A 12069-nucleotide genomic window follows, 5' to 3' on the forward strand; every position below is an offset into this window, starting at 1 on the left:
TATCTTAATCACCTAATGGGAAATGCATCCTCTGGTCTGAGAGAAGAACTAACTTGAGAGAATTTTACTGTCTAGTAAAGAGTGATARTCTGTTGTTTAATTTTGAAAATTAAAAAATTAATATGTCAAAATTTGTTCTCACAACACTTTTATAGTGAATTTTCAGATTATTCTAATGTTAATAAAGTCATTCCTAATTTACAATTAACAATGTGAGAGCAAAATCTTTCTTTTTTCTTTGAAAATAGAACCGTTATGTAAAATATAATAAATTTATACTATACCAGTGGAAAATAAGCTTTATGGAGGATAATGTCTAACGTGGCCACAAAAAACTCCATATAAATTGTTTTCCAGTTGCAGAGTGTATCAATTTCCAATTTGTTGTAATCAAAGTAAATTTATACATTACTACTTCTAATTTTCAGACTGTCATAATATGCTCATAGAGTGTTATCTATCACACAGTCATAGACAAATAGTTATGTGATGATGAAGCTTTCAGAAGCCTTTGGTGTATTAAAATATACTCAGATCCTTATTCATAGTGCATATTACTCTTATACAACTACCAAACATATACAGTAACTTTGTTATAGACTAAAATTTGTTATAGAATATTTTACTGATGAAATGGCTCCAGAATTTAAATTATTCATTACTTACCCCTGTTCTTTGAACTTCCAAGAAAATTGCTCTTTGAAATGATTTCTCCCATACTGCCAACTCACTGCCAAGCTCTACATTGAAATAATGACTCTTGCCATGTCCAACCATAACACTGAAACAATATGGCCTCTGGTCTTCAAGATCATAGTCTTGATGAATACCTAAATACAAGTTTGCTTGTAGCCAGCAATCATCAGCAAGCCAGAGCTGAAAGATAGGTTTCAGTATATGATTCCTCATTTAGCAAAAACAAGCAGTTAAGGCAACACCGTCTTCTGTATGTTACACAGTTACTCAGATATTTATGTTGTTATATTAACAATTATCTTGTTTTGAGAATTAAGGAATATTTGCAAAGACAACTTCTCTTCTACTTTTTATTCATTTTAAACTGTATCATACGATCTCAGCTACTTCTTCAGTTTCAAAATAATGTAAAAGTAATATAAGCAACATACACATTGTAATCTGAAAGGGGTTTATAGTAATACAGTTGAGGAGAAAAGGATGACTAGGAGGATGACCAGCAGGAAGTTCTCTGACTAAGGTCAGAGAACTAAGCCTACCAGTGAAAGAGAGAAAGAAGGATTTTGAGACATACTGGGAATACATTTGGGAGACAGCATATGGGAGTGCATCAGAACTTCTAAGAAAGCCGCTATCTGTGTAGCTGATTGCATACTATGATTTTTCCAAAGTACTGTGGGAGAAGTTTCTTAAAAATGGCTCCATGATTCCAGGTGATGACTAAAAGGTCTGACTTTTAGGTCTACCATGCTGAAGAGAGAGAGGAACACCTATTAGCAGGTGTGCTGATAATAAATGGAACTATATTTTATATCCTTCCAGTCTTGGTCCCTCTCTTTTCCAGCTATCCTGTGATCAAGCATTTGGAAATGTATTGCTATTTTTTGTTTTATACATGAACCTGAATTCAAACTTCTCTAAGCAAAACTATGTATTATGTACTTTACAAAAAATGGACCATTTAAAATAACAAAAATCATGATTATGTCAAATGCCACTTCCAAGTAAAGCAATTCCTTCTAATTTAAATATTTTAACTTTTAAATTTATTATAGATATTCTTTCTTTTTATAGTAAGTTGATCAAATGTCTTCATAATACCACTAATTTGAACTAAAATATTTATGAAAAATCAGCAGGAAAAAGCCCTTCACAGTCAGTGGAGTTGTATCGGAGTTGTATCTGAGAACTATGGCTGACCACATACCTAGTTTAAGTTGTGCAGTTAATTGAGGAACAGATTAGTGTGATTTTGTGAAATACCCCTCCCCCTGATTTTTAAAGATGAAATAAAACAAGACTCCACACACAGTGACAAATGCTTCTACGAAAGAAATTAAACCAACTTAAGTGAATGCTATCTTATTTAAAGTGTTTCCTAAACACTAAATTCAGATTTGTATCTTGAACACTTTTTTTCTTGAAGCACTTTTAATGAACCCATTTCATTGAACAGTTGTGGTCTAGTCATAGATTACTCAAAGGTGACACAGAAAGGAACTTCTTCTAAGCTCAAAGACATAATATTTTGTTTACAATCAAGTGGAGRGAAATTCCTGACCTGCTTGAAAGCAGTTCAAGAGCTCTGCACCAGTCTCACAGCAGAATACAAGTACTCCACTCTAGTTGGATTCTGGTCTGCTAAACATCCAGCAATGCAGTAACTTACTAACAAACCAATGGTTACTCTGGAAATGATAATGTGACCTGACAAAAGTCCCTTAGTAACTGCCAGTGTGCGGGAAATGAAGTGAGACCCTGCCATCAYCTTCAGGACAAACAAGAACTTCCACATTACTCTTTTATAACCAAAATATACCCCTATAACACAAGGTTTTGTAAATGAAAACACGCTCTCACGAGAAACTTACTTTATATTTCATTTCATCWTTGGTTAGCACAAAAAATGAGAAAAACAAAACTAAAAAGCCATTCTCTCCAGCTGCTTATAGATTTAAATATTTTCACTAGCTGAATTCTGAAAATATGTATRTTTTATTTTCTATGTACTAGATAGGGCTCTTTCCCATCTCCATTACTCTTTGATGGCACAGAGAAGAGAATAGTGAAAGAACAAGGAGGAATTTTCAGAGAGAATCCCATTTTTTATTTTCTAATATCACCTGTAAAGAGAATTTCATTTTTGGTTTAGGAGAAGTCTCAAGTCAGCCAGATCTRGGATATAAGCAGATGCTGGACTGGATACAGGTAGCCTGGAAAAGATGAAAATGTAGCTTTGTACCCAAGCCCTAGAATCTTGTAGTCAGAATAAGCATTTTAAAGATTTTGCATTCATTTTCCCAGGACTTAAAGTAGTCTATCACAGCCTGATAAAGTCTGGACCTGCAACTCATGCATATGAAAACAGTAAATAAGCAAAAAACAATCAGGATMTGAATATCTAAATGTAACCTGCAATGATGTATATAAAATAAATGCTTAAATGTTTAGGGTCCTGTGTCCTTCCTTTTCTAGATGGACATCTTCACAGGACAGCAGTGAAGGTTCCCCTTTCAGTAATAAAAAGTAGAGAAAAAACCTGCTCTGCTAGCACGTTTTCCTCCAGGTATGCTCCTACATTCACAAACAGGACCAAACTTTTCATATGGGAACTGAAAATTTTGCTTGTGCTGGTGAAGTAAYGAGTAACACAAAACTGGCATATTTAACCTTGTGCAACGTACTCGAATCTAAGCTATGATGTGTGTTGTGGGCGTTTTAGGGGACACCTTAGAGGCAGCATCTAATACCACCAAGGTACCTTGCACTTAATTGGCAAAAACGGCCCTAGGAGAGAACAGTCCTGAGGCAGTTCAAACTGATTTTCCCACGCTTTTTTGGACTGATGAAAAGGAAGCTGAGCAGAGACTTCCTGTTCCCAAGTGTCACCTGTTTTTCAGCAGCCATGGAGTAATAGGTACATCTACTTCAAGACACAGTAATGCTCACTCTGACTCTTAAACTAYTAGTGTCTACAAGCACCTAAAGGGAGAGTATCAAGGCTATGGGACTAAGCTCTTTTCAGTTGTCCAGTATGACAGGACAAGAGGCAATGGGCAGAAACTGAAGCACAGGAAGTTCCACCTGACCGTGAGGGGGAATTTCTTCCCTGTGAGAGTGACAGAGCACTGGCACAGGTTGCCCAGAGAGGTTGTGGAGTCTCCTTCTTTGGAGATCTTCAAGGCCCGCCTGGATGCAACCCTGTCTAACATGCTTTAGGTGACCCTGCTTGAGCAGGGAGTTCGGACTGAATGATCTCCAGAGGTCCCTTACAACCTTACTGATTCTGTGATTCTATGAAACTAATATATACATATATAGGTATATATACACATTTACTTTGATTGAATGTGAAAGTGTGATGGGTGGAAACACTATGTATTGGAAGAAAACGAAATGYTTTTTAAGGCAGATTGATTTTTAAATAGTATCTAATGTTCTTGCCTCTGAACAATATGGATTTTCAATAACAGTTCCAGTAAATATGGAGTATGAGCTAAGGTGTAGGAGGAATAATGAGATAAACGAGATCAGATTTTCAATCATCTGGTTGTTACCACTAAATGTCCATCTACATTCAAGTGTAAGAATGTGAAACATGAATATTCATTCGCATATTTACATATGCATGCCTGTATTTGTATATGTGTGTATATATATATACACATGTAAACACACACATACACTTAAAATATAGCAAGTGTTTTATGTTAAAATGTAATTTCTATATTGAATTATTTTCCATTTTTAACTCTTATGTCATAATCAAAAAATGTGAGARGCTTACAATCAGATATGTAAGTGACCTTGCCTTGAGAATCATCTTTCTTAAGAACCAAAATGATGCAATATTCTCCACTATGTTCTTACAGTAGTTCTAACTAGCTTCTGAAAATCTTTAAAAATGCTCTCTCAAAACCACAGTCTTTACAACACAAATTTCACCTTTTAGTCTGCAATGCAGAAGCTTTTATCTCTTAAGAATTTTGTCTACTTTTATTGATTCATACAATTTCCTTCATTTGTCACGTATACTAAAGAATTAACAGAAAAGAAATTTAAGTGCTGARTTTAAGCTCTTGTGATTTAGTTAATATATTCATTAAGAGTTGGAATTAAGCATTCATTTATTTAAATGTCAGGAACATTAAGAGTTGAATCGTGGGTAGTTTATCATCCACTTCTTTTTCTTAATGAAAATGTACCACAGAATTTACTTTAAGCAAATTCTTGTGATGTCCTTGAAATTAACCTTACCAAAATATTCAAGGAAGGACTGAGTATGAAATCAGTGGTAACATTTACAGGGGAGAAAACAAAAACAATGACCACTATACAGCAAACCCTTCTCAAAAGGTGTAACGAGCATCTACTTTGTWGTTGCCCAATTTATTTATCTGGAAAATATAAGTTTTAATAAAAGTTTAAGGAAATAGAACCAATAGCCTGGGACAGAGCCTCTGCCCTTTGCTGCAGTGATGGGTAGTGTAGGAATCTCCTCACTCTAGCGGAAGGGCTGGGGCTGCTGAACTTTTCATTTACAACAGCAAAATTGGCAACTGACATCAGTAGAGGCTCCTTTAGCTGTCAACTACAGGGAATGACACCTCTGTAAAATGCAGATGTCACGACGTGTTTCAGAAGCATTTTTGTAGTTTTCTGTCAGCTCACGTATTCATTGCTCTGTAGGTTATAACTTGATCATATTTCAAGTTTATTCTTTTATTTATTATTTTTTGTTTATTTTTTTTTCCGGTCATTATCCACTAAATAACTGTAGGATGCACTTGTGTTATGCTTATGTTGCTGAAAGCCAGTTTGGAACTAGCTGGAAACAGTTTGAGTGCTCATGATATCGTACCTACCCATACTCGTCACCTTTTCTTAAAATTCTTAAAAGAATTTGGTCATTTACTGCAATAGAGAACTCCATTCTGAGCTGGGCATAAAAGAGGGATTGAATGTTATTTTCAGCTATCTGAATGATACATTTCTTGATCTTTTCCTTCTGTAACTTGTCCTGAATAATAACTGTGTTTCATCAGAGAAGCATCCATAACTAGCACTCCCTTACAGTAATGGAACATAAGTCAGCCAGCTGTTTTTCTCCTTCTGCAGTTAKGCACAGATAACAGACCAACCTGTCTTCTCTATAACATTAGCACATGGTCAAAGGAAGAACAACATGGAGAGCATCAGCAGCTGGTCAGAATTGATTCCATTTGGTCTGGAATTTTTCAATGAAGTAACATTTCATGAAAAAAAAGATTGAATTATTGAAAAACTTTTTTCCTGGAAATATGTTAATTTTCATTTTCTTAAAAACATCTCTGATTTAGGATGGCATTTCTTGATGTAATTCTAACAGCACATAGCCTAGTGGTCAAAGTAGACACACAGAATGTGAGAGAGGTAAGTACAAGTTTTTTCCAGCTAACTTCCAATTTGGATRGCCACAAACAGGTACCATTACTGTCCTTCTGGACATCATCCTGTGTAAAATTCATAGCTTGCAAACAGAGTGAAGGAAAATATAATTTCACAGTTAGAGTGCAGTCCGGGGACTCAGCTGAATTACAATCTTTGTCTGGCTCAACTTTCAGTCTTCTGGGACTCTATAAGCATACTTTTAATGTACCTATGCTTGGCTTTCCCTATCTAAAAGGATGATGATCATTTCTCTCACCTGYACAGCAGTTTCTGTTAGCTGGCAAAGAACTAAGTTAATCTATCTGATAGAACTTTTCATAAAAATATCTTTCAGAAGTCAATTCCATAAACAGACTGCTAATGTTTTGCCAAAAATCATTCCTCAGGACAAACTAAAGAGATAAAACATGACAATGTCTCTAGATTGTGCAACTCCCCCATCCTCCCAAAAAACCCTACAATATATGAATGCACCATGTTCTCCTTTGTAAGGTAAAACCAGTTACAGTGTTAGTAAATTACTCACAATCTAACAAGGACAGAATATTCATAGTTCTTATTATGTAAATTAAATAAAAATACCTTTTACTAAGAAAGTACTTTTTTTTTGTCACAATCACCTAAAAATCTGACTCATAAAAGAGAAATGCAATATCCAGCTTCATTACGATTAGCTGTTTGTTTCATTCATAATTCACATGGCTGGCTGTAAGATTGAAAAATGTCTTCAATTTGGAGGTATTTTAGTGAGTTGCTCGCTTGGAACCTAATCCATTTGCCATAGTCTCTTACACTTATATAGATAATACAACAGGCACTATTTAAGAATAGGCTTTATAACAACAGATAAACTACTTGAATATTAGCTATTACCAGTTAAGATTAACTTGAGATCATCATTAACTTGAAGAGGTAAACTCTCTTTACTAAAAAGTACAATTGTAATTTTTGGGAAACCTACCTTGTGAATTTTAAATAGAACCTCACAGAGGTTATAGATTTTTTCAGCTCGCACCCAGTCTAGTGTGCTTACCTATAATATCAAAAGAAAAAATTAAAAGCATATTTTTCTTTACATATATCTATTAAAWTTATGAAAAAATGAAAAAAATAGAAAGATTTCAGCAATGATTATTCTACTAGATACTATAAAAATATTCAAACATTACTACACTTAATATCCAGCATTTAAAAAAACTGCTAAACAGCATTTCGTTTTTTAAAGAAATAGAACCTACAGGATTCTTACTAAAACTAAAACATGTTAAATAATTATGTTTTTTTCTATTATTACTTCAACATGATGGAAACCTCTTTGTAATCTCTGTGCTGAGAGGTACCTAACCATATTTATTTTACAAAATGCTAATGCACAGAACTTTCTCAAATTCATTCAAATGCACTCAATTTAATAAAAATCTGAAAAACTGATTTTTTTATCTTCTTTTGATTTTTTTACAATATCCTGTTGACATTAACAGCTGCTATTGCTTGACAAAATAATATTTAAAGTTTTTCTCTCTTATGTCTAGGTCATGATAGAATGTGATAATCTGTTTTATTTTAAAAACAGGATCTAGCCTATGTAGTTCAAGAAAAAATCATATGAAACTGTAAGTATAAAAAATAAAAAGTGAATACACATTATTTACTTTATATTATTTAGAGGAAAGTTCTGGCTTTTTCTTGGTGAATGCACAGGTATGGCTGTTTAGGTATATGGAGAATGTGACTAAATTGATCTCTGAAGCTTTTAGCATGGAAATAAGTGTCTCATGTTCTGGTGTTTATATAGTAACATGGATGTTTTAAAACATTAGGAAAAATACAGCATTGGCCCTACCACCACCACCACTACTCCCATTCTCCTGCAAAAAAAGAAGAAAGCACAGAAATTAAATTAAATTATTTGGACAAAGCAAAAATTTGTCTGTAAATCTGGGTTCTGTGGATGCAACTGAACCAGGAAGGAAAAGTGAAATTAGATAATTTCTAAATTATTTTAATTGCATTCACACTAGCACAAAGTTAGTATCTGAATCTTGTTTCTGATACTGCTGTACGAAAATCATTAGGATATTTACTAGTTTTAARTTGGGTTTCCAATTCTTTATAAATGCTAAACGATGACACAACACTCAGGAGGTAAGTAAAATCAGGAGCAGATTGGTGATTTTTATCAGTGACTAAAAGTTATTTCACCTGAACACTGTTTGAAGAGTAATGTGAATTTGGTGTTAATTTCCATCTAGTCTTAAATGCTCTTATGTCCACTCCAATAAGGACTAATGGACAGTTATTGCCACATATCCATCACAACTATGAGTTTAAAAGCAGTGTTCCAGAATTTATCTAAAATCTTTCTTCCTAGCATGCATCACACTTAAATTTAGATTGTCAGAAATGTATAATATTAGTAATCTAATCTAATTCATAAACCTAATTCTAGTTCCCTCATGTTTGGGAAAGGAAAAAAAAAAAAGACATCTTACATCCTTGCCATAAAATTTATGAACAGGCCATGGAAATGCCTTCTACTTTCTGTCACTGGATGTAGAGGTTGATGACTATTTTAGATTAGATATGTAGTTTTTAGAAAAGTAAATTTAGGTGAGATGAATCACATATTACAAATGACACTGAAGACCTCTAGAAGTTAAAGCTGTATCACCGCATTTTTTCAGAATGTGAAGGGACTTATATTCTAGGATTTTCCATTTGACAGTTAAGATTTTAAAACTAGAGAGAGAAAACAACAAAATTAAAATCATTTTGCCACATACTTTGCATACATATGTATGCRTGTGTCAAACAACAAACTGAACAACAGTTATTCCTTAGAAGAGAATTTTGCAAAGATACACAACAACACAGAATTTTATGCTTATTCAGAGATAACACTTAACGATTACACTATAGACATAGAACATAAAGAAGAAAATACAGTCAATATAATGCTGAGGTGTCCCAAGGTGCCCTTTCCCTGGCGTTCCTCTTGGATTCTGTGAAAAGTTCAGAAAACTACTCTCACTACCTCACAAACACATCCACTCCATTTCTCTTCACCACTAACTCTACACTACCCTATTTGTAGACTGCTAGCAAATTTTATACCAATACTTTTGTGAACTTGGGTTGTGGGTTATTATCAATACTGTCCTTTTACATTCRCCTGTCTTTCTCTATCTGCTTCATAGCTGTTCTCTCATACTTACATTTCAAGTTTTCTAGAGAAGAGATCTTTTTGCTGAACCTTCTCTGAACAGCAATAAAGCCCTGAAATATTGGTCCATGATTATTGCTAAGACCTACAGTAACATAAATAAGCAATAATATATTCTGTTTCAGCTATTTTGCAAACTCAAGTCACAAGACACTGAAATTTCTGTAAAAAAATGAATCTGTGCCTCAGTTTTGAAATTTTGTATTAATTTGTCAAGATTTTTCAATCAGTCATTAATGACCTGAAAGTTGTTAAATACTTCTAATAAAAAATCCCCACAGGCAGCAACTATCAGTGATACTCGTTCAGGACAATCACGTGAAAATTAAAAGAGTCACTTGAAAATTAAAGGGGACTCCAGTGGCCAGAGGCTGAAATAACAGGTTAATGGTAGATAACACAGATACAGGTAAGTGATCAAAGAAAAGTAATTTAACACAGACTATGGTTCTAGATGGGCTATTACATACAATAGTCTATGATTAATGTACTTATCTAAATGAGAGATGGAGAGCCTACTTTCTCTAGACAAACATAACTCTTTCTAAAACATCTGGCAGTTTGTCTCCTGAGGGTCATCACTGTTGTCATATCAAGTAATATTCATATTCACTTTCCACTTTCCTGGTTGTTTCAGCAGAGGTGATCATCTGCCAAACTCAAATTGCCGTTTTTTTGCCTTGAAGAATTTCTAGTCTTGAAGTTAATGAACGTCATACAGCAAATCTGGTTTTCAGACTGATTCAAGAACAGCCTGTAGGTTGCTGATTATGCATAAATTCTTAGATACCCAGTACATTGTCTTAAGATCAAAATTAATGCCCTAGAGGATGAATTAATTTAATTTATATATGCCTGTTATAACCACTACATCTTTTCATTTTTACATCTACATAACCTGGAAATAAAGTTTGAAGATGCAGTCTTCATAATAATTTTAAAACAAAGTTTTGATTTTTAATATAGTTATTTAAGAATTTTTAAATTTTAAACCAAATTATATATATGATGAGAAAACAAGTAAGTCTCTTCACTGTCGGTCATGTTTATATTCTTGGGACAATTTTCCACTCTTTTACAAAACTGGCTTCTTCAGAAATACAGTATTATCTTACAAAAAATAAAATCTCCCAGAATTCYTTGGATATAAACTGTATCTGTATACTGTAAAATATTTTTACAGTAAATAAAATCATAAGTGGAAACAGCATAATAACAGCATAATACAGAATGAACTTTTAATCACATCTGTTAGCTGTTTTATTTATATATCATAACATCTAGAGGGCAGTAATTCAGACTCCATCAGCTGCAATAAAAATGCATGCATTTTTAGCCCTTAATTATCCCCTAGAGCCAGTCATGATTACAGGATAATTGACAAACCTTATATTGGCAATGACTTGATGAGCTGTTTCCCCTTGAGTTATCTATTTTGTAATATTTATGACACCCATCATATCTTTATCCATTTTCCATAAGCACAATCTAAAATTTAGTTTCTCTAAATCTGCCAAGTTTTGTCCTGATACTATTGTATAAATCAAGATGCCCAATCAAACACTTCTGAGGCACAGCAGACTGCAATACAGACTTTATAGATATTCTAGTCTCAGTATTGAAGCTGCAACTTCACCATAAACTCACTGGCTTTATTCAGGAATGATCTTGATCGAGACTATTTACATATTCTCATACTAATTATACTAACGTGGATGAATGAGAATTCTGTTACGGAGTGTATAATTATCTAATCAGATTGACATAAAAGCAACAGRAAGAAATTTTTGAAATGAATGGAGTAAGCACAGGCAGTAGATTCACGCTTATACCTTATAAATACAAATTATACATTCTTCAGTGCTACAGCTATTTTTAAGCAATTGCTTTTTGAACTTTCACAGTCCAAGCTATTTAAACTCTGAGAATATAGTCATCYCAGTCTATGTGTCTCTATAAACTACAGAAAAGATGCATTTCTAGGACCAGAGAAGACTCTGAGGAGCAGAGCACGTAGAAGTCATGTAAATTTTCCTACTACTTAAAATAGGAAAACAGGAGATTATTTTGATGGCTATAGGGCATCTGGTGACACAAAATATGACTTTTTAATATTTTAATACTACATTGCTAAATCTGATATTAAAATTAATTATCTCTTTGCTAAGACCTTTATGGATATTAAATCTATGATGAGAACTCTCATARGTTATGACCTGCAGGCCATACGTACATTTACCTAAAAGACGTATTTTGATTACTATTGTCYGGTCCAAATGTAAAAGTGTTTCAACTCATCACCAGAAAACATCAGTGGGGATAATGATAAGAGCAACATAATTCAATATCACTAAAAGCATTGCAAGGCTTCTTGTGGGGACTCATGAAGCTGCAAAGTTATTCATGGGTGGACATGAAATACAGAACCAGTGCCAGGATGGCCTATGGGCTGGGGGCTCCCCAGTGCTGGTACCAGCAGGGGCTGCTGGTGGGACAGGGTTGGGCTTGGCCTGGCCACTGGGGCCTGTTCCCTCACCCCAGTCAGCTTGAAAGCCTGGCTCGAGATCCAGGTGTGATCTAAATGTGTGTCATTGCTAGAAACTGCCAATTCCTTCTTTCTTCTTTTTCTTCTTCTCTCTTTTTTTTTTCATTCCTGATATAAAGCATCTGTGGTGTGTTAAATAGCAGTAAAACTGATCAGTGAGTTTTAGAATTTATGC

The 12069-nt window shown here is 34.1% G+C and overlaps 1 protein-coding gene across 1 annotated transcript in view; it reads right to left on the minus strand.

Moving 5' to 3' along the window:
- The window catches only part of SNTG2 (syntrophin gamma 2), a gene marked incomplete at its 5' end in the record, with an annotated part of 93624 nt that overhangs the window by 39053 nt on the left and 42502 nt on the right, over positions 1-12069 (minus strand). The window contains 2 exons of the mRNA XM_085317260.1: positions 667-876; positions 7088-7159. Of these exons, the coding sequence (XP_085173386.1) occupies positions 667-876; positions 7088-7159 (282 nt within the window). The remainder of the gene's footprint in view (positions 1-666; positions 877-7087; positions 7160-12069) is intronic.

This window comes from Rhea americana, unplaced genomic scaffold (genome assembly GCF_003343005.1).
Source record: "Rhea americana isolate MKP2758 unplaced genomic scaffold, rheAme1 scaffold_491, whole genome shotgun sequence".
Lineage (NCBI taxonomy): Eukaryota > Metazoa > Chordata > Aves > Rheiformes > Rheidae > Rhea > Rhea americana.